The sequence below is a fragment of the Triticum dicoccoides genome, chromosome 5A, assembly GCF_002162155.2.
Source record: "Triticum dicoccoides isolate Atlit2015 ecotype Zavitan chromosome 5A, WEW_v2.0, whole genome shotgun sequence".
Taxonomy (NCBI): domain Eukaryota; kingdom Viridiplantae; phylum Streptophyta; class Magnoliopsida; order Poales; family Poaceae; genus Triticum; species Triticum dicoccoides.
In genome coordinates this window covers 655,489,732-655,513,693 of record NC_041388.1, presented here as the reverse complement: position 1 = coordinate 655,513,693, position 23,962 = coordinate 655,489,732, and the positions used below count along the sequence as shown (strand labels likewise).

General features: G+C 43.6%; 2 protein-coding genes across 2 annotated transcripts; both read right to left on the bottom strand.

The window, feature by feature from the left end:
- Window positions 1-3,015: 3,015 nt before the first annotated feature.
- LOC119303805 lies at window positions 3,016-3,906 on the bottom strand. Its single transcript, XM_037580955.1, has one exon. It carries the CDS (start codon window positions 3,870-3,872, stop codon window positions 3,366-3,368), a length of 507 nt encoding a protein of 168 aa, XP_037436852.1. The 5' UTR covers window positions 3,873-3,906; the 3' UTR covers window positions 3,016-3,365.
- Window positions 3,179-4,550, bottom strand: LOC119303804. The gene has a single exon (XM_037580953.1). It carries the CDS (start codon window positions 4,524-4,526, stop codon window positions 3,993-3,995), a length of 534 nt encoding a protein of 177 aa, XP_037436850.1. The 5' UTR covers window positions 4,527-4,550; the 3' UTR covers window positions 3,179-3,992.
- Between the last annotated feature and the right edge of the window lie 19,412 nt (window positions 4,551-23,962).

Here is a 23,962-nt window from a genome sequence, read left to right as displayed (position 1 = left end):
GTTGAAGGTGAAAGAAGAGGGTATAAACACCGCCAAGAAAAATGTGGCCGTTGCACACAACCGCCACCCCCGGGCACTCGGACCCAACAAAGAAAAAGCCATACAACCCAAGGCACCCGGACACACAAGGGCCAGGCACCCGGAGGGGGCCGAGAGGAGGTGGCGGAGGAGCCCGGGCACCCGGGGTGATCAGATGAGGTTCGGGAGGGGGCCCGGGTGACCCCGGGCACCCGGACAGGTCAGAGAGGTGTCTATGGAGGGGCTCAGGTGATCTCGGGCACCCGCAGTAGGCAGAGAGATGCGGGAACTGGTAAAATTGAAACAGTCACAACTTTTGCAAATGAACTCTGAATTCGACGAAATTAATTTTGTTGGAAAGCTAAAGACAAGGTCTAACACAATCTTGATAGAAATATCAAGAAATAGCAATTGAGAAACTACCTAAAATAAAATGGTGAGAACCCTTTCTCAAATAAGAAAGACCGGTAAAAACTCGAGCTTGAGACATGATGGTAGTACATAATTAGCCGCTTATTAAACCTGATGATGCAAATCCTCTAAAGAAAAGAAAAAACTTTGTAACTTCATACCCCATCCGTATCAATTAGCCTAAAAATACGTCTTATATTTTGTTACAGAGGTAGTATAATATATGTATGGGGCACCTTTCTTCCACCCATACCGCTGTCGGTGTGGTCTAAGATCTCGGAGCCGGCAACGAGTTCAACCTTGGACAAAGGAAACAGTCAAGCTGCACTACTTCTACCCAACTGACAGGCACAAGCCACTACATCGCTGCTGAAACTGTAGGCAGTACGCGTATGTGTCTTCAGAAATGTGGGGTGTCAGGAACTGAGAGTTTTACAGCACCAACAGTGGAGTTGAGCCCATCACATACCACACACTATAAATCAATTAATCGACTCCGGTTTGCGCTGAAAGACATAATCTGAGAGATAACTTGCCTGACCAACCACACAATCAAAAGAAATGAAAGAATAAAGGATGCAATGCAGTGCTGCTGTCTTTTTTTTTTTTTTTGAAACAAGGCAAAAGGCTTGCCATTTTCATTGAATAAGAAGAAGGTTTAAGAGTCTAGGCCAAAAGACCAGGTTACAAGCATCACTCTCGCGGCATTATATTACACAAATATTTCGCCCCGGCAAGGCACCACAGCGAAGTTTCCGCTTTGACGCGAGTCACAAGCACCCCGACCGGAATTGCCGTGCTGCGGAACACACGTGCATTTCGCGTGCTGCTGTCTTTTGATTTGAGTCAGTAAGTGATGACCTTTCTGTCTGTAGGAGAGTTATGATTACATTGATCAGCACCTGGATCATGTCAATGGATTCCCATGGCACTGCGCATATAAGCAAAACACTTGCCCTGCAATAAAAATGGGCATACATGCTCAAAACCATCTCCCCAGCTCAAACTTTGCTCTCTTCTAAACAGCTATAGCATGAAGAACTGTCAACCAAGAAGAAGAGATCATGACAAGCTGCAGTCACCATTCCCATTCGCACGCACCACTAAAAGCTCACAACGCTGCAGCTCGATAAACCACAAGCTCCCACCACTACTTAGATTATTCTAGCCCAAGCAAAAGAAATTCTGTAAGCAAATCGAAACCAAAAAACTTTGAACAGTGGAGCCTGACTGCAATACATGTCTGCAGTGTGCCCCGAAGCGACCTCACTCAGGCGGCGTGCATCTGCATCCAACATCTTCTCACGATAGAAAGAAGACAGCATCTAAATTCAGTAAACTGAAGACGGAGTTTGGGTGGATTAGACTAAAACACTATTTCCAGGTAAACATTCCCTGTTCAACAAGTAGTACAGCCTATGTGCATGCCATGTCTTCTCTAGTTGGCACAGAGAATGAATACACCCAATGACCACAGTAGCCAAGCTTTTAAGTCAAAAGGCTGCTGCTACCTGAAAGAACGATTGGAATCAGGAAAGCACCACAACCGAGTCTAATCAAATAAGTATGCAGGGCATCTTCCGCTCTGTTGATGTTACTGATTAGCCCCTGAAGGCAAAGCATGTATAGAATGTCAGTACAGAGGAGGCAAGGATCATCAAGCCCTCCGGAATTCGACTGATATGCTGTACCATGCGCGTAATGGAATTAAACCCAATAAATAATGCTACATGGACCATTATCACCTCCTTTGCTTCCCAGGTCTTTTTGCTTGTGCTACCAGATGAACAGCAACTAGCTCATGTCACCTCTAATTATCTACTCAACCAAAACATGTGATTGCGTGCAAACAGGACTGACACAAATCAAAGAAAGAAGGGAAAATAACTCAAGTGTGTCAACCGCAACGGCAACTTGTTAACTCCAAGAGTCCAAGTTTAACCTGTATCTGTAGATATTGGCATAAAATGTATCCAATGGCTAGAACTTCAGTCCTAACAGTCCTCAAGATATATAATGCATCTAAAGTTCATTTAATATTGCAAAGGAAACAGCATGACCTATCTTTCTGTGCTTGAAAAAGCTCAAGTAATATAAGGCTTTCAAAAGGGGAGTTAACCAAAATTCTGAGTATCCGTGGAACAGCCAAGTATTTTTTGTAACAGAAACAGCTAGCGCCAATGGAAATGCTAGGTCGGGGCACTTCCCCTCTGCAAGCGGCAGCATATTCTTTAGCGCGGTGCGGGGCAGCTTCCTTATGAGGGCATATGAAATTTTTCGATGAAAACCTTCTGGGCCACCATGGAAACTGTATTGTAGCTCAGGTCGCACTTGAGCAATCCATTTCCTTGAGAAACTTTACACCATAGTATCAGGGCCTGAACTGGCCCTCTAGTTCTGACGAACTATGACAGATGTAAATGATGAGACTAATTCATTGTTGACCATGCTATAGTCCCAAATAGATTACCTTATCAAATTTGAAAATTTTCTCAGCGGAAGTAAAATCAGGTACAGGATTCACGAACAAAGATATTCAACCTTAGAAGGATAATGGGGAAAAAAAATCAAAAGGCCTCTGGGTTCTGGTTTCACAAGAAAATTGGTCTACTCACATATTCACTTTCATTATCCTAAATGGAAGTTGGAAACACAAATATATTCATGGACTCTCGATTCCAGAGATTGTAGGCGATGCTTTCACGTCTACTTAACGACGAACATCATTACATCAACACCACAGGGTTCATGAATTAAACTATCAATTCATTAGGCATTAGCAACAAGCAAACCAGCATGTGGAATGCGTACTACAGCAAAAAATCAATCTCTATTTAGGAAAAAAACACACTAATGTGAATTACCAGTTTACTAGGAATGGTAAAAACTCTGTCATAGTCATACACAGTTACCAATTTCGACAGCACGTCCTTGCTTCATGTAATTCTGAAATTAGTTGGCACTAGCCCTTTGCAAGCATCAGCATAGTCTTCAGCTAAGCAGGGTGCAGCTTCCTTGTGAGGGCATATGTACTTCTCTATGAATAACTTCTCACTCAATGCGACTGCGGAATACAAGTCTCGATCAGGACCTAGCAATCCATTTGCCTTAAGAAACTTCACAACGTAGCACCGGGGCCTTAACCGGCCCTCCAGGCTGTACAAAAGCATTACCGGGCGATGAGCAATGTATGCCGGCTCCAACCCCAAATCAGAGATCAGGAACTCTGACTTTCTCTGCAGAAACTCCTTAGCCCTATTCAGCACCATTGGAGCCTTAGAAATAGCAATGCGCACCTCAGCATCCGACCACCTGAACGTTTTCTTCAAGTGCTCCAATTTGGCGGCGATTTTCTCTTCGCTGACAAATGTAACAGCATTCAGCGCATGCCTGAACATCCCAGATCTACGGGGTACACCCAGACCTTCGACGCACACTACCATCGCCCGGACACGCTCTGCGTTGCAGGTGAGGAGCCATGGCTGAGCATGGCACAGCTTGGCAATATCACAAGGACCAAGCCCAAACTCTCGCAGGACCGCGATGTTGGGCTTGATAACCCTCTAGACGTTGGACGAGAGAATGTAGGATTTGCGCTTGATAGCAGAGAGGAGATTCTCGTAGGACCCGAGGAGGCACAAGCAGTACTGCAGATTGGTGACCACGGATCTACAGCGGAAGTGATTGCCGGCAACCGAGACGAGGCGCGCGATGTCAGAACGCGAGAGACCGAGGCCGGTGAGCTCGACGACGTTGGGGGCCAGTATTGTCTCCACGCCGGCGCAGAGGAACTTGGGATCCCTGGCGACGAGGGCGGCCACGTCGGCGCCGGGGAGGCCGAGGCCGGCGAGGAAGGCGAGGACGGCGTCAGGCTTGGAGGGGGACTTGAGGTGGGAGAGCTTCGCGGACGCCTTGAGGGCCTGCGCTCGGGTGAGGCCGCAGGTGGAGACGAGGTAATCCTCGACGGCGAAGCTAGGGTTTGGGGAGACGACGGGCGCGGCGGCAGAGAGGAGGCGGTGGAGCTGGGAGATAGGAGAGGAGGAGGGGGACGAGAGGAGCTGGGAGAGGGCACGGGAACGGAGGCGGAGGCAGAGCATGGCGGCGCGACGGCGCGGTGGCGCCGGCGGCGAGGTAAAGGGGAACGCACGACGGCCGGTTTGGTGCGGGAACGAGGAGCCGGGCACAAGATTTCCGTGGGTGCTCTTGCTCTGGTTCGACCCCAAGTGAAGTGGGCCCGACACGTCAGTCTCATCTCATGCTCGCTGGCCCATACCATGTACAAGGCGCGAGGGTGCCGGTCTCAACGATGTGGCAAAACAAGTAATGGTCAAGTTAATAAAACACCAGGCTTTATTAGGATATAACAGAATAAAGAAAAGAACAAACATTCGTGTAGTACAATATATCTCCATAGTCACCAGAATGATAGCACAACACATTTGAAGGATGTGTTCATATACAAGGCAACTAAAGAATGTAATGTTCATACACGGTAGATATCGAGCACAAAAGGATGGATAGATGTGACAAAGGGTACATGTTCACACGGTGCATCACAGAAGCTAGTGGCATCGAATGAAAGTCCACTCCCATGGTTCATGAATCCAAACAAAATAGGGACTTGTAATCTAAAAGCTCCTAGAGCATAGTATTTTTTTGTCAATAAACAAAAGTAACCATCAGTTTCCGAAACCCCACTATGTATTAGTAAACATATGGTTGTCACATAAAAGTCTTCATCCCAAAGAAATCAAAAACAATATTTATGGTTGCTTGTTACGACCATGCCAATAATACAACACATACATCAAGTAGTCCAACTCTAATAGGGAAATGACACACTATCTTCCCATGAAAGGTTACTAGCACAAATGTCGGCGCGTTGCAACGGAAGAAAACACTTGGTTCTATGAATCAAAATTGGCCAGGTCGAACATGGGCTAGACACGTGCTAGTGCTCGAAATCTTCTATCTAAAGCTTCCATGCCCAACAGCGTCGATGCTCACACAACTATAGGTTCGACTCTGACGCTAGGCATGCTTTGTTTTGGGCAAACGATTATGCATGTATCTGTTTTAATAACAACATGTAAGTAAAAGAAGCATAATCCACAATACCACATTCTCTAGAAAAACCAACTATGCATAAGAGCACAAACTTTCTGCACAATAACACAATCTCCACAAAAAAACAGCCACGTCATTTATATATGTATAGACACAGAACATAGTGAAGTGAAAATTCTTCACGGTGAATGCAAATTGATACTTTTGGATTTTTTGGATAAACAAATGATTATGATGGCACAACCAATATATGCACATAAGATGATTCTAGGTAAGGTAATTGTGTAGCCAAGCAATGAAACATGGCACGGAACTTATAAAAATATCACATGAAAACTATTAAAATCAATCTGTATCTCTAGCAAAGCTCGCTTCCATCTCAATAATCTATCAAAAATCATAAGCACCAGGAAATAAATTGCCCAAGCCAAATAAAACAAAGTGAGAAATCCTTGTAGTACGTATAACAAGATAAAGACAGTTGCATACACATACGACCATTGATGTCAATGTTCTGCATTTACTAAATATGTACTCGGAGAATAAGTGGTAGAAAGTATATAAATAAAAATATGATAAAACTGCACATGATTCTTAAGTAGCTCTCTAGTAGGTGACTAAAAAATGTGCTCTCTCTAGAGACATAGAAGCAAGAGTAGTTAAGTGCTAAAGCTTCGCGCTGCAGCTTCAACACAATACTAATAAATTTAGTCTAAGCTAGCTTTGTTGGTATATACTGTGAAAATGCAAAACTAAAGATTAGAAAGATTAGAAAATATGCCATCGATAGTGAGGCTTGGTATCATTATGTTGTTGGATCAATTGTTACCGTAGTTGAGATCTTGATCGCATTTGTTGTTGCATTTAAATGCTTTAGCTAGAGAGTTTGTATGTTGTTTTATGATAATAAGTGTTGTATGAACTTTATGTATGAACTTGTATTAATTTGGTCTATTCGGTGCTGTGTAATGAAGATGAGCCGACAATGGATGTACGATGACTGATGCTCTCCCTAGTTTGTTAATGGCGTGCATACTTTTCTGCTTGCGGCTGAGGCAAACAAGTGGGCGGATGGTTTTATGTTTTGTCCATGTGCTGGCTGTAAGAATGATCGGAATTACTCTAAGTCAAAAACCATTCACTGGCACCTATTTGAGTCCGGTTTCATGCCTCACTATAGTGTTTGGACCAAGCACGGAGAAAGGGGGGTTATGATGGAAGACAATAAAGAAGAAAAAGACGACAACAACTATCCTGGCCATGGGTTCCCTGAATACGATGGTACAACAATGTGGGAAGAAGGTGAGCCGGCAATGCGGGAAGAAGCTGAAGAAGAGGCATCAGATGAGCCCGCTGATGATCTAGGTCGGGCCATTGCCGATGCAAAGAGAAACTGCGCAAGTGAAAAGGAGAAGAAGAAGTTGCAGCGCATGTTAGAGGATCACAAGAAATTGTTGTACCCGAATTGCGAAGCTGACAAGAAAAAGCTGAGCACCACACTGGAATTGCTGCAATGGAAGGCAGAGAACGGTGTATCTGACAAGGGATTTGGAAAGTTGCTGATAATGTTAAAGAAGATGCTTCCAAAGGACAATAAATTTCCCGAGAGTACGTACGAAGCAAAGAAGGTTGTCTGCCCTCTAGGATTAGAGGTGCAGAAGATACATGCATGCCCTAATGACTGCATCCTCTACCGCGGTGAGTACGAGGATTTGAATGTGTGCATGGTATGAGGTGCATTGCGCTATAAGATCAGCCGCGATGACCCTGGTGATGTCGAGGGCGAGCACCCCAGGAAGAAGATTCCTGCCAAGGTGATGTGGTATGCTCCTATAATACCATGGTTGAAACGTTTTTTCCAAAACAAAGAGAATGCCAAGTTGATGCGATGGCACAGAGAAGACCGTAAGAAAGACGGGGAGTTGAGAGTACCCGCTGACGGGTCGCAGTGGAGAAAAATCGAGAGGAAGTGGGGGGACTTTGCAGGTGACGCAAGGAACGTATGGTTTGGTCTAAGTGCAGATGGTACCCGCTGATGATCTTTGCATGACCCTGCTTGGCTTCTTGGGCGTGTATGAAAAGACAAAAGATACACTAGAGGCACGGGAGGACCAGCAACATACGCACGTAAAGGACGGCATACATCAGGGTCATGCCAGCTACACTCTTACCAAAGAAGAGAAGGAAATCTTCTTTGAATGCCCGCTCAGTATGAAGGTACCGTCTGGTTTTTCATCGAATATAAAGGGAATAATAAATATGACAGAGAAAAAGTTCCAGAACCCAAAGTCTCATGACTGCCACGTGATTATGACGCAACTGCTTCCGGATGCATTGAGGGGACTTCTATCGAAAAACGTTCGATTAGCCATTGTGAAGCTATGTGCATTCCTCAATGCAATCTCTCAGAAGGTAATCGATCCAGAAATCATACCAAGGTTAGAGAATGATTTGGTGCAATGTCTTGTCAGTTTCGAGTTGGTGTTCCCACCATCCTTCTTCAACATCATGACGCACGCCCTAGTTCACCTATGCGAAGAGATTAACGTTCTGGGTCCTGTATTTCTACACAATATGTTCCCCTTTGAGAGGTTCATGGGAGTCTTAAAGAAATATGTTCATAACTGTGCTAGGCCAGAAGGAAGCATCTCCAAGGGCCATGAAAATTAGGAGGTCATTGAGTTTTGTATTGACTTTATTCATGACCTTAAGCCGATTGGTGTTCCTGGATCGCGTCATAAGGGAAGACCGGGTGGAAATGGCATGCTAGGACCGAAACAAATAATATGTATGGACGGGCTTTCTCTCACTCAAGCACACTACACAGTTCTACAAAATTTCACCTTGGTGGCTCCGTATATGGAGGAACACAAGAATATTCTATGCTCCAAACACCCGGAACAGTCTGACAACTGGATACACGTGAACAAACGGGGACTTTCGCCGGTTGGTTGCAGCCATGCATGACGCCGCTGTTGAGGATGACTTGTATTTGCTGTCCTAGTTACCATCTTCAAATATAATGACTTTCAAAGGGTACGAGATAAATGGGAATACATTTTACACGATCGCCCAAGATAAGAAGAGCATCAACCAAAACAGTGGTGTCCGCTTTGATGCAGCAACCTGTTAGAATACCGTTTAACCTTCTGTAATCTAACCTTCCCTCTATCTCTTCTTCTCGTTTCCTATTCTGATTCCTCATGTATCGATGAGTCCTAGCGATCATCGTAGACTTGTACATCACGACAGGGGCTGTTCCTGTCTTCCATAAATAAACACACGCGGCTCCCATCGGGAGTAGGAACGCTTCCACCACATCTTACATGGTATACAGAGCCACACTCTTCCACAACATCTAGCGATACAGAAAAACGAATCTCTCGCTATCGATCGTACCATGGCGTCCTCCTCGAGCGCTACCTGCCTCAATCTCGGTGCTCCACCAACCGAGAGGCTGACAAGGGGGAACTACCTCCTCTAGAAGGCGCAAGTCTTGCCGGCCCTGCGAGGTGCGCAGGTGACCGGCCTGTTAGACGGCAGCGACGCCGCACCGCCAAAAACAGCGCAGATCGAGCAAGCTGACAAGACCACGGCGATAGGGCCAAATCCCTTGTATGGGCCGTGGCTTTCGAAGGACCAGCAGGTTCTGAGCTACCTGCTGAATTCGCTCTCGCAAGAAATTCTTGCACAGGTCATCGGTAAGGAGAATACCTTCGACCTCTGGACTGCTCTCACGACATTATTCGCCTCACAATCTCAGTCCAGGATAACCAATCTGCGAATCGCTATCTCCAACACCAAGAAGGGCAGCATGTCAAGCAATGTTTTCATCGCCAAGATGAAGAGCCTCGGCGACGAGCTTGCCGCGGTTGGGCGCCCTATGAGCGATCCAGAGATGGTTGACTACATCCTCGCTGGTCTTGATCGGGACTATGATCCCATCGTTGCAGCAGTCGGCGCCATCAAGAACTCCATCACCGTTGACGAACTCTTTGCGCAAATCTCGGCCTTTGATCAAAGGATGGAGATGCTAGGTGATGGACCAGCAAGGTTTCATTCGTCAGCAAACGCCATCTACAGAGGGCGAGGTCAGTACCACGACAGAGGAGGCCGTGGGCGAAGTAACAGAGGGGGACGCGGTCGTGGGAACTGCCCTTCTCCCTCTCCTACTCGTGGCGGAGGCCATCAACAGCGTCCTCGGCCACAACCACAACAACATCAACAGCAAGAAGGAGACTACCCAGAGTGCCAGATATGTTACAAGTTCCACCCCGATGGGGCAAGAGTCTGCTGGTGGCGCTATGAGGAAGATCAAGAAGAGAAGAAGAAGAAGGAAAATCACATCACCAACTCCTATGGGATAAACACAAATTGGTATGCAGATTCAGGAGCCACCGAACACATCACAGGGGAGCTCGACAAGTTAACCATGCGAGAAAGGTACCATGGTGGTGATCAAATACACATGGCAAGTGGAACAGGTATGGATATTACTCATGTTGGTAACTCAATTGTTAAAACTCCCGTAAAAGATCTACATCTAAATAATGTTCTTCATGTTCCCCAAGCATCAAAGAATCTTGTCTCTGTTCATCGCTTTGCTCTTGACAATAATGTTCTCATAATTTTTTATCCTCATTCCTTTGTGATCAAGGACTTGGCAACGAGGAGAGCCATTCTTAGAGGAACGTGTGAGGGAGGCTTGTATCCGCTCATATCATCATCACCTTCATCATGGTCGAATAAGCAAGCATGGAGTGTCACCAAACCTTCCTCGGCAAAGTGGCACAGTCGTTTGGGTCATCCTTCTTCAGTCATTGTTCAACATGTCCTTAGTAGAAATAAACTTCCGTTTGAGTCTAGTGTAGAGTCAATTTGTGATGCTTGTCAGCAAGCTAAAAGTCATCAATTACCATATCCCATCTCTACAAGTGTATCCACTGCTCCATTACAACTTATTTTTTCAGATGTGTGGGGGCCAGCCCCTACTTCAGTCGGTAGATTTTCTTATTATGTTAGCTTCATTGATGACTATAGTAAGTTCACTTGGATTATTTGCTAAAGAAGCGGTCTGATGTGTTCCCAGTATTTCTCAATTTCCAAAATCTTGTTGAACGTCAATTAAACTCAAAAATACTTGCTATGCAAACCGACTGGGGTGGTGAGTATGAGAAGCTAAATTCTTTTTTCCAAAAGATTGGAATTTCACATCATGTGTCTTGCCCCCACGCTCATCAGCAAAACGGTTCCGCTGAGCGAAAACATCGTCATGTTGTTGAAGTAGGACTGGCATTGCTAGCAAATGCTTCCATGCCACTTAAGTTTTGGGATGAAGCTTTTCTCACAGCCACATACCTCATAAATATTCGTCCTAGCAAATTCATAAACTTTGAAAATCCCATCACACGTCTTTTTGGTGTTAAACCAGATTACAAGTCTCTCAGAGTCTTTGGATGTGCATGTTGGCCGAATCTAAGGCCATACAACACATGCAAGCTTGCATTTCGTTCAAAAAGATGTGTCTTTCTAGGTTATAGTCCTATGCATAAAGGGGTCAAGTGCCTTGATGTGCCGGCGGGCAGAGTCTATATATCTCGAGATGTTTTCTTTGACGAGTCGGTATTTCCGTTCGAATCTTTACATCCAAATGCCGGAGCCCTTCTCCGTCAGGAAATTCTTCTTCTTCCATCCACACTTCGAGATTTTGATCACGGGGGAAACAATTGTGCTAACCAATATGATAATATTCCTGCTGGAACCGGTTCTTCTATTGCACGTGTGCAGGTCCCTGAAGAAAACGGCGCCCAAAATGATCAACATGATCAAAATCTGGCTCAAGATGATGCTATATTTCATGTGGAAGAACAAGACGAAGCTGGCGCGGCGTACGAAGAGGATATGGCAGCACCTGAAACTCCTGTACATCGATCTCCTTTGGATCGCGCGCGCAGATCTCCCTTGGATCACGGGCCGGCCAGTCAGGAGGGCCAGGCTACAGCGAGCCACCCCGCGCCCGACACGTCATCACAAGGAGATTCTCCCTCGCGGCGTGAGCGCACTCAGCGCATGCAGCCAACAGGCATGGCGCGCGGGTCGTGCATGCAACCGACAGCGTTGCCAGGCGCGGGATCTTCTGCGGCGGACGGATCGGCGGTTGCAGACGCAGTGGCCACATCGATGGCTACTGGATCTTCTACGACAAGTTCTGAAACTTCTCCAGGATCTTCTGCGACAACCAGATCAGTTCAACGCCAAGAACAAAAACATGTCCAATCTCAACCTACCGCATCAAGAGTTATGACTAGGTTGCAGAAAGGTATAAAAAACCCTAAGGTGCGGAACGATGGTACTATACCGTATGGCATGTTGTGTGTTTCAGGTGAACCAACAAGATTGGACGATGCATTATGAGATCAAAGGTGGAAAAATGCCATGGATGAAGAGTACAGTGCACTCATGAGAAACAAGACTTGGCACTTGGTACCGAATCAGAAAGGAAAGAATATCATTGACTGCAAGTGGGTGTACAGAATCAAAAGAAAGGCAGATGGCTCCATTGACAGGTATAAGGCATGTCTTGTTGCTAAAGGCTTTAAACAACATTATGGCATTGATTATGAGGATACCTTCAGTCCTGTTATAAAGGCTGCAACTATAAGAATTGTGCTAGCTATTGCTATATCTAGGGGATGGAGCTTAAGACAGCTAGATGTGCAGAACGCGTTTTTGCATGGTGTTCTGGAAGAGGAGGTCTACATGAGACAACCACTAGGTTATGAAAACAGGCAAAAACCTCACTATGTGTGCAAACTTGATAAGGCTCTCTATGGTTTGAAACAAGCACCTAGAGCATGGTACTCCAGGTTGAGTATGCAATTGAAACATCTTGGTTTTATTGCATCAAAGGCTGACACATCTCTCTTTATATATAACAAGGCAAATACTGTTATTTTTGTGCTCATATATGTTGATGATATTATAGTTGCAAGTTCTTCAAAGAATGTGACTGATGCTCTTTTGCGTGACCTGAGTTCAGAATTTTCCTTAAAGGATCTTAGTGATTTGAACTTCTTTCTAGGCATTGAAGTTAAGAAGGTTCAAGATGGCATAATGTTGAAACAGGAAAAATATGCCACTGAACTTTTGGCTCGGATGGGAATGGAGGACTGCAAACCTTCACCTACACCATTATCCTCTTCAGAACAATTGTCAGCACATGAAGGAGAGCCCCTTAAAGAGGAAGAAAGCACTAGATACAGAAGTGCAGTTGGAGCTTTGCAATACTTAACCTTGACACGACCAGATATTTCATTTGCTGTTAACAAAGTATGTCAATATCTGCATGCTCCTACCTCAGTTCATTGGACATCTGTTAAGAGAATCATACGGTATGTTAAGCACACTGTAGGATTGGGACTACAAATCAGACGTTCAAATTCTACACTTGTTAGTGCTTTCTCTGATGCGGATTGGGCAGGTTGTAGTGATGATAGAAAATCAACAGGAGGTTTTGCGGTTTTCTTTGGTTCTAATTTTATTTCATGGAGTGCCAGGAAACAAGCAACTGTGTCAAGGTCAAGTACTGAAGCTGAATACAAGTCATTGGCAAATGCTACTGCTGAAATTATTTGGCTTGAATCTTTGCTTGAGGAATTGGGAGTGAAGCAACGTCGTATCTCATGTCTATGGTGTGACAATTTGGGTGCTACTTATTTGAGTGCTAATCCAGTCTTTCATGCCAGAACTAAGCATATTGAGATAGACTTTCACTTTGTACGAGAAAGGGTTGCTGAGAAGAAGTTGGAGATACGCTTTATTCCATCCAAGGATCAAGTGGCAGATGGGTTTACTAAAGCTCTTCCAGCAAAACCGTTTGAGGAGTTTAAGAAAAATTTAAATATAGGGTAGTTTAGATTAAGGGAGGCTGTTAGAATACCGTTTAACCTTCTGTAATCTAACCTTCCCTCTATCTCTTCTTCTCGTTTCCTATTCTGATTCCTCATGTATCGATGAGTCCTAGCGATCATCGTAGAATTGTACGTCACGACAGGGGCTGTTCCTGTCTTCCATAAATAAACACACACGGCTCCCATCGGGAGTAGGAACGCTTCCACCACATCTTACACAACCAAGAGGTGAAAGGACACATATTATGGTTACATAGAGGAGATATGAGAACTTGACTATGGACGTGGTTTGAAGGTCCCTTTGTTTCGGTGCAAATGGGTCAATATGACACGAGGCAGGGTAACGGAAGATCCGCAGTACGGAATGACAACAGTGGATCTCAACAATCTTGCGTACGCAGACGAACCATTCGTCCTAGCCAATGATATGGCACAGGTTTTCTATGTGAAGGACATATCTACCAAGCCGAGAAAAAGAAAAGATAAGGAAGTGAATACATTATGTGATGAGCCAAAGCTCCACATAGTTCTTTCAGGGAAAAGAAACATCGTGGGAGTGGATGACAAGACAGACATGTCAGAAGATTATGAAAAGTTTCATGAAATTGCTCCCTTCACAGTGAATATTGACCCGAGCATCCAATTAAATGATGAAGATTGTCCATGGTTACGGCGCAAAGGGACACACGCGAAGAAAATGTTTCACAACCAAAGATCCCACTCTGGGATGTGACCGCCTTCACTGTCATCACTTTCTTCTCTAATGAGTTTCCGGACTTATATATCTGGAAAGTCCCACTTTGGACAAATCATAGGGAATCTCTGTAATAGTTATGGTGCTTATGTGTTTTGACATTTGAAACATGTACTTTTGTGCTTCGGACAAACGTGTACCTTTCTGACTTCATTTGCTATTTTCCAGCTCCTTTACTGATTTTTTTAGCTAAATGACCCCAAAATTTAAAAGCACTACAAAATAAACTCTGAAAAGGTTGAAAGTTGGTATGGTATCATCATTTCACCCACATAGCATGTGCAAAAAAGTTGAGAGGGTCACGACAAAAATTGGATGCACTTCATGTACAAAATGAACAATCTCTTTCGAAGTATCAGGGTTTCAGACGAAAACTCATCTGTTACAAAGGCATTTCATTTTTTAAAATTTATTACAACTCTAGAGTTTTGGTGCGTTCTGTATGCCCATTCAAAGCCACGTCATCAACTTTGAACCCTTTCTGACTTCATTTGCTATTTTTCATGCATTTACTGATTTTTTGAGCTAAATGACCCCGAAATTGAAAATCACTACAAAATGAACTCTGAAAAGGTTGAAAGTTGGCATGGTATCATCATTTCACCCACATAGCATGTGCAAAAAAGTTGAGAGGGTTACGACAAAAACTGGATGCACTTCGTGTACAAAATAGACAATCTCTTTCGAAGTATCAGGGTTTCGGACGAAAGCTCATCTGTTACAAAGGCATTTCATTTTTTAAAACTTATTACAATTCCAGAATTTTTGTGCATTCGGTATGCACCATTCAAAGCCACGTCATCAACTTTCAACCCTTTCTAACTTTATTTGCTATTTTTCATGCATTTACTAATTTTTTTGAGCTAAATGACCCTGAAATTGAAAAGCACTACAAATGAACTCTGAAGAGGTTGATGAAGGAAATATGCCCTAGAGGCAATAATAAAGTTATTATTTATTTCCTTATATCATGATAAATGTTTATTATTCATGCTAGAATTGTATTAATCGGAAACATAATACATGTGTGAATACATAGACAAACAGAGTGTCACTAGTATGCCTCTACTTGACTAGCTCGTTGATCAAAGATGGTTATGTTTCCTAACCATAGACATGAGTTGTCATTTGATTAACGAGATCACATCATTAGGAGAATGATGTGATTGACTCGACCCATTCCGTTAGCTTAGCACTTGATCATTTAGTTTGTTGCTATTGCTTTCTTCATGACTTATACATGTTCCTATGACTATGATATTATGCAACTCCCGTTTACCGGAGGAACACTTTGTGTGCCACCAAACGTCACAACGTAACTGGGTGATTATAAAGGTGCTCTACAGGTGTCTCCGTAGGTACTTGTTGGGTTGGCGTATTTCAAGATTAGGATTTGTCACTCCGATTGTCGGAGAGGTATCTCTGGGCCCACTCAGTAATGCACATCACTATAAGCCTTGCAATCATTGCAACTAGTGAGTTAGTTGCAGGATGATGTATTACGGAACGAGTAAAGAGACTTGCCGGTAACAAGATTGAACTAGGTATTGAGATACCGATGATCGAATCTCGGGCAAGTAACATACCGATGACAAAGGGAACAACGTATGTTGTTATGCGGTTTGACCGATAAAGATCTTCGTAGAATATGTAGGAGCCAATATGAGCATCCAAGTTCCGCTATTGGTTATTGACCGGAGACGTGTCTCGGTCATGTCTACATAGTTCTCGAACCCGTAGGGTCCGCACGCTTAAAGTTCGATGACGGTTATATTATGAGTTTATGTGCTTTGATGTACCGAAGGAGTTCGGAGTCCCGAATGAGATCATGGACATGATGAGGAGTCTCGAAATGGTCGAGACGTAAAGATCGATATATTGGACGACTATATTCGGACATCGGAAAGGTTTCGAGTGATTCGGGTATTTTCGGGAGTACCGGGGAGTTACAGGAATTCGTGTTGGGCCTTAATGGGCCATACGGGAAAGGAGAGAAAGGCCTCAAAGGGTGGCCGCACCCCTCCCCATGGGCTGATCCGAATTGGACTAGGGAGGGGGCGCCCCTTCCTTCCTTCTCCTTTTCCCTCCCCTTTCCTTCCCTCCTACTCCTACTACTTGGAAGGGCTCCTAGTTCTACTAGGAAAGGGGGAATCCTACTCCCGGTGGGAGTAGGACTCCCCTAGGGCGCGCCATAGAGAGGGCCGGCCCTCCCCCTCCTCCAATCCTTTATATACAGGGGCAGGGGGCACCCCAAAGACACAACAATTGATCTCTTGATCTCTTAGTCGTGTGCGGTGCCCCCCTCCACCATAATCCACCTCGATCATATCGTAGCGGTGCTTAGGCGAAGCCCTGCGTCGGTAGAACATCATCATCGTCACCACGCCATCGTGCTGACGAAACTCTCCCTCCACACTCGGCTGGATCAGAGTTCGAGGGATGTCATCGAGTTGAACGTGTGCAGAACTCGGAGGTGCCATGTGTTTGGTACTTGATCGGTCTGATCGTGAAGACGTACGACTACATCAACCGCGTTGTGCTAACGCTTTCGCTTTCGGTCTACGAGGGTACGTGGACAACACTCTCCCCTCTCGTTGCTATGCATCACCATGATCTTGCGTGTGGGTATGAAATTTTTGAAATTACTACGTTCCCGAACAGTGGCATCCAAGCCAGGTTTTATGCGTTGATGTAATATGCACGAGTAGAACACAAGTGATTGTGGGCGATATAAGTCATACTGCTTACCAGCATGTCACACTTTGGTTCGGTGGTATTGTTGGATGAAGCGGCCCGGACCGACATTACGCGTACGCTTACGCGAGACTGGTTCTACCGACGTGCTTTGCACACAGGTGGCTGGCGGGTGTCAGTTTCTCCAACTTTAGTTGAACCGAGTGTGGCTACGCCCGGTCCTTGCGAAGGTTAAAACATCACCAACTTGACAAACTATCGTTGTGGTTTTGATGCGTAGGTAAGAATGATTCTTGCTCAGCCCGTAGCAGCCACGTAAAACTTGCAACAACAAAGTAGAGGATGTCTAACTTGTTTTTGCAGGGCATGTTGTGATGTGATATGGTCAAGACGTGATGAGATATAAGTTGTTGTATGAGATGATCATGTTTTTTTGAAGTTATCGACAATAGGCAAAAGCCTTATGGTTATCTCTCTATTGCATAAGATGCAAGCGCCAAATAATTGCTTTACTTTATCGCTATGCGATAGCAATAGTTGCAAGAGCAATTGTTGGCGAGACAACCATGTGACGACACATTGATATAGATCAAGATGGTGGAGATCATGGTGTCATGCTGGTGACGATGGAGATCATGACTATGCTTAGGAGATGGAGATCAAAGGCACAAGATGATGATGGCCATATCATGTCACATATTATGATTGCATGTGATGTTTATCTTTTATACATCTTATTTTGCTTAGTTCGGCGGTAGCTTTATAAGATAATCTCTCACTAAATTATCAAGGTATAAGTGTTCTCCCTGAGTATGCACCGTTGCGAAAGTTCTTCGTGCTAAGACACCACGTGATGATCGGGTGTGATAGGCTCTACGTTCAAATACAACGGGTGCAAAACAGTTGCACACGCGGAATACTCAGGTTAAACTTGACGAGCCTAGCATATAACAGATATGGCCTCGGAACATGGAGACCGAAAGGTCGAGCATGAATCATATAGTAGATATGATCAACATAGTGATGTTCACCATTGAAACTACTCCATCTCACGTGATGATCGGACATGGTTTAGTTGATATGGATCACGTGACCACTTAGAAGATTAGAGGGATGTCTGTCTAAGTGGGAGTTCTTAAGTAATATGATTAATTGAAATTTAATTTATCATGAACTTAGTCCTGATAGTATTAGCATATCTATGTTGTAGATCAATAGCTCGCGATGTTGCTCCCAGTTTATTGTGTTCCTAGAGAAAAATTATGTTGAAAAATGTTAGTAGCAATGATGCGGATTGGATCCGTGATCTGAGGATTATCCTCATTGCTGCACAGAAGAATTATGTCTTTGATGCACCGCTAGGTGACAGACCTATTGCAAGAGTAGATGCAGACGTTATGAACGTTTGGCTAGCTCAATATGACGACTACTTGATAGTTTAGTGCACCATGCTTAACGGCTTAGAATCGGGACTTCAAAGACATTTTGAATGTCATGGACCATATGATATGTTCTAGGAGTTGAAGTTAATATTTCAAGCAAATACCCGAGTTGAGAGATATGAAGTCTCCAACAAGTTCTATAGCTAAAAAGATGGAGGAGAATAGTTCAAGCAGTGAGCATGTGCTCAGATTGCCTGGGTACTACAATCTCTTAAATCAAGTGGGAATTAATCTTCCAGATAAGATAGTGATTGATAGAATTCTCTAGTCATCATCACCAAGTTAGTAGAACTTCGTGATGAACTATGATATACAAGGGATAACGGAAACGATTCCCAAGGTCTTCATAATGCTGAAATCAACGAAGGTAGAAATCAAGAAAAATATCAAGTGTTGATGGTAGACAAGACCACTAGTTTCAAGAAAAGGGCAAAGGGAAGAAGGGGAACTTCAAGAAGAACGACAAGCAATTTGCTGCTCAAGTGAAGAAGCCCAAGTCTGGTCCTAAGCCTGAGACTAAGTGCTTCAACTGCAAAGGGACTGGTCACTGGAAGCGGAACTGCCCCAAGTATTTGGCGGATAAGAAGGATGGCAAAGTGAACAAAGGTATATTTGATATACAGATTATTGATGTGTATTTTACTAGTGTTCGTAGCAACCCCTCGGTATTTGATACTGGTTCAGTTGCTAAGAGTAGTAACTCGAAACGGGAGTTACAGAATGAACAGAGACTAGTTAAGGGTGAAGTGACGATGTGTGTTGGAAGTGGTTCCAAGATTGATATGATCATCATCGCACACTCCCTATACTTTTAGGATTAGTGTTGAACCTAAATAAGTGTTATTTGGTGTTTACGTTGAGCATGAATATGATTTGATCATGTCTATTGCAATACGGTTATTCATTTAAGTAAGAGAATAAATTGTTGTTCGGTTTACATGAATAAAACCTTATATGGTTACACACCCAATGAAAATGGTTCGTTGGATCTCGATCATAGTGATACACATATTCATAATATTGAAACCAAAAGATGCAAAGTTAATAATGATAGTGCAACTTATTTGTGGCACTGCCGTTTAGGTCATATTGGTGTAAAGCGCATGAAGAAACTCCATGCTGATGGACTTTTGGAATCACTTGATTATGAATCACTTGATGCTTGCGAACCATGCCTCATGGGCAAGATGACTAAGACTCCGTTCTCCGGAATAATGGAGCGAGCAACTGACTTATTGGAAATAATACATACTGATGTATGCGGTCCGATGAGTGTTAAGGCTCACGTCAAGTATCGTTATTTTCTGACCTTCACAGATGATTTGAGTAGATATGGGTATATCTACTTAATGAAACACAAGTCTGAAACATTTGAAAAGTTCAAAGAATTTCAGAGTGAAGTGGAGAATCATCGTAACAAGAAAATAAAAGTTTCTACGATATGATCGCAGAGGTAAATATTTGAGTTAAGAGTTTGGCCTTCAGTTAAAACAATGTGAAATAGTTTCACTACTCACGCCACCTGGAACACCACAGTGTAATGGTGTGTCCGACTGTCATAACCGTACTTTATTAGATATGGTGCGATCTATGATGTCTCTTACCGATCTACCACTATCATTTTGGGGTTATGCATTAGAGACAACTGCATTCATGTTAAATGGGGCACCATCGAAATCTGTTGAGACGACACCGTATGAACTATGGTTTGGCAAGAAACCTAAGCTGTCATTTCTTAAAGTTTGAGGTTGCAATGCTTATGTGAAAAAGTTTCAACCTGATAAGCTCAAACCCAAATCGGAGAAGTGCGTCTTCATAGGATACCCAAAAGAAAATGTTGGGTACACCTTCTATCACAGATCCGAAGGCAAGATATTCGTTACTGAGAATGGATCCTTTCTAGAGAAGGAGTTTCTCTCGAAATAAGTGAGTGGGAGGAAATTAGAACTTGATGAGGTAACTGTACCTGCTCCCTTATTGGAAAGTAGTTCATCACAGAAATATGTTCCTGTGACTACTACACCAATTAGTGAGGAAGCTAATGATGATGATCATGTAACTTCAGATCAAGTTGCTACCGAACCTCGTAGGTAAACCAGAGTGAGATCCGCACCAGAGTGGTACGGTAATCCTGTTCTGGAGGTCATGTTACTTGACCATGACGAGCCTACGAACTATGAGGAAGCGATGATGAGCCCTGATTCCGCGAAATGGCTTGAGGCCATGAAATCTGAGATGAGATCCATGTATGAGAACAAAGTATGGACTTTGATTGACTTGCCCATTGATCGGCGAGCCATTGAGATTAAATGGATCTTCAAGAGGAAGACGGACGTTGATAGTAGTGTTACTATCTACAAAGCTAGAATTGTCGAAAAAAGGTTTTCGACAAGTTCAAGGTGTTGACTACAATGAGAGTTTCTCACTCGTATCTATGCTTAAGTCTGTCCGAATCATGTTAGCAATTGCCGCAATTTATGAAATCTGGCAAATGGATAAACAAAACTGCATTCCTTAATGGATTTATTAAAGAAGAGTTGTATATGATGCAACCAGAAGGTTTTGTCAATCCTAAAGGTACTAACAAAATATGCAAGCTCCAGCGATCCATCTATGGACTGGTGCAAGCATCTCGGAGTTGGAATATACGCTTTGATAAGTTGATCAAAGCATATAGTTTTATACAGACTTGCGGTGAAGCCTGTATTTACAAGAAAGTGAGTGGGAGCACTACAACATTTCTAATAAGTATATGTGAATGACATATTTTTGATCGGAGATAATGTAGAATTATTCTGCAAAGCATAAAGGAATGTTTGAAAGGAGTTTTTCAAAGAAAGACCTTGGTGAAGCTGCTTACATGTTGAGCATCAAGATCTATAGAGATAGATCAAGATGCTTGATAAGTTTTTCAATGAGTACATACCTTGACAAGATTTTGAAGTAGTTCAAAATGGAACAGTCAAAGAAGGAGTTCTTGCCTATGTTACAAGGTGTGAAGTTGAGTAAGACTCAAAACCCGACCACGGCAGAAGATAGAGAGAGAATGAAAGTCATTCCCTATGCCTTAGCCATAGGATCTATAAAGTATGCCATGCTATGTACCAGACCTATTGTATACCCTGCCGTGAGTTTGGCAAGGGAGTACAATAGTGATCTAGGAGTAGATCACTGGACATTGGTTAAAATTATCCTTAGTGGAATAAGGATATGTTTCTCGATTATGGAGGTGACAAAAGGTTCGTCGTAAAGGGTTACATCGATGCAAGTTTTGACACTGGTCCAGATGACTCATAGTCTCAATCTGGATACATATTTAAAGTGGGAGCAATTAGCTAGAGTAGCTCCGTGCAGAGCATTGTTGACATAGAAATTTGCAAAATACATACGGATCTGAATGTAGCAGACCCGTTGACTAAACTTCCCTCACAAGCAAAACATGATCACACCTTAGTACTATTTGGGTATTAATCACATAACGATGTGAACTAGATTATTGACTCTAGTAAACCCTTTGGGTGTTGGTCACATGACGATGTGAACTATGGGTGTTAATCACATGGTGATGTGAACTATTAATGTTAAATCACATGGCTATGTGAACTAGATTATTGACTCTAGTGCAAGTGGGAGACTGAAGGAAATATGCCCTAGAGGCAATAATAAAGTTATTATTTATTTCCTTATATCATGATAAATGTTTATTATTCATGCTAGAATTGTATTAACCGAAAACATAATACATGTGTGAATACATAGACAAACAAAGTGTCACTAGTATGCCTCTACTTGACTAGCTCGTTGATCAAAGATGGTTATGTTTCCTAACCATAGACATGAGTTGTCATTTGATTAATGGGATCACATCATTAGGAGAATGATGTGATTGACTTGACCCATTCCGTTAGCTTAGCACTTGATCGTTTAGTTTGTTGCTATTGCTTTCTTCATGACTTATACATGTTCCTATGACTATGAGATTATGCAACTCCCGTTTACCGGAGGAACACTTTGTGTACCACCAAACGTCACAACGTAACTGGGTGATTATAAAGGTGCTCTACAGGTGTCTCCGAAGGTACTTTTTGGGTTGGCGTATTTCGAGATTAGGATTTGTCACTCCAATTGTCGGAGAGGTATCTCTGGGCCCACTCGATAATGCACATCACTATAAGCCTTGCAAGCATTGAAACTAATGAGTTAGTTGCGGGATGATGTATTACGGAACGAGTAAAGAGACTTGCCGGTAACAAGATTGAACTAGGTATTGAGATATCGACGATCGAATCTCGGGCAAGTAACACACCGATGACAAAGGGAACAACGTATGTTGTTATGCGGTTTGACCGATAAAGATCTTCGTAGAATATGTAGGAGCCAATATGAGCATCTAGGTTCCGCTATTGGTTATTGACCGGAGACGTGTCTCGGTCATGTCTACATAGTTCTCGAACCCGTAGGGTCCGCACGCTTAAAATTCGATGACGATTATATTATGAGTTTATGTGTTTTGATGTACCAAAGGAGTTCAGAGTCCGGGATGAGATTGGGGACATGACGAGGAGTCTCGAAATGGTCGAGACGTAAAGATCAATATATTGGACGACTATATTCGGACATCGGAAATGTTCCGAGTGATTCGGGTATTTTCGGGAGTACCGGGGAGTTATGGGAATTCGTATTAGGCCTTAATGGGCCATACGGGAAAGGAGAGAAAGTCCTCAAAGGGTGGCCGCACCCCTCCCCATGGGCTGGTCCGAATTGGACTAGGGAGGGGGGGGGGGCGCCCCTTCCTTCCTTCTCCTTTTTCCTTCCCTTTCCTTCCCTCCTACTCCTACTACTTGGAAGGGCTCCTAGTTCTACTAGGAAAGGGGGAATCCTACTCCCGGTGGGAGTAGGACTCCCCTAGGGCGCGCCATAGAGAGGGCCGACCCTCCCCTCCTCCACTCCTTTATATACGGGGGCAGGGGGCACCCCAAAGACGCAACAATTGATCTCTTGATCTCTTAGCCGTGTGCGGTGCCCCCCTCCACCATAATCCACCTCGATCATATCTTAGCGGTGCTTAGGTGAAGCCCTTCGTCGATAGAACATCATCATCGTCACCATGCCGTCGTGCTGACGAAACTCTCCCTCAACACTCGGCTAGATCAGAGTTCGAGGGATGTCATCGAGTTGAACGTGTGCAGAACTCGGAGGTGCCGTGCATTCGGTACTTGATCCGTCGGATCATGAAGACGTATGACTACATCAACCGCGTTGTGCTAACGCTTCCGCTTTCGGTCTACAAGTGTACGTGGACAACACTCTCCCCTCTTGTTGCTATGCATCACCATGATCTTGCGTGTGCGTAGGAAATTTTTGAAATTACTACGTTCCCCAACAGTTGAAAGTTGGCATGGTATCATCATTTCATCCACATAGCATGTGCAAAAAAGTTGAGAGGGTTACGACAAAAACTGGATGCACTTCGTGTACAAAATGGACAATCTCTTTCGAAGTATCAGGGTTTCGGACGAAAACTGATATGTTACAAAGGCATTTCATTTTTTTAAATAACACAAGTATTACCAAATTGGATATAATGATAAAGCACACTAATATTAAACATAAGAAAAAAGAATCGCTGAAAAACCTATTTTTAAAGTAAAGTTATTCACACAAAT

Excerpts from the sequence above, each read along its gene's own strand:
- LOC119303805 (XM_037580955.1), bottom strand. The coding sequence starts at position 3,872 with ATGGTAGTGTGCGTCGAAGGTCTGGGTGTACCCCGTAGATCTGGGATG.
- LOC119303804 (XM_037580953.1), bottom strand. The coding sequence starts at position 4,526 with ATGCTCTGCCTCCGCCTCCGTTCCCGTGCCCTCTCCCAGCTCCTCTCG.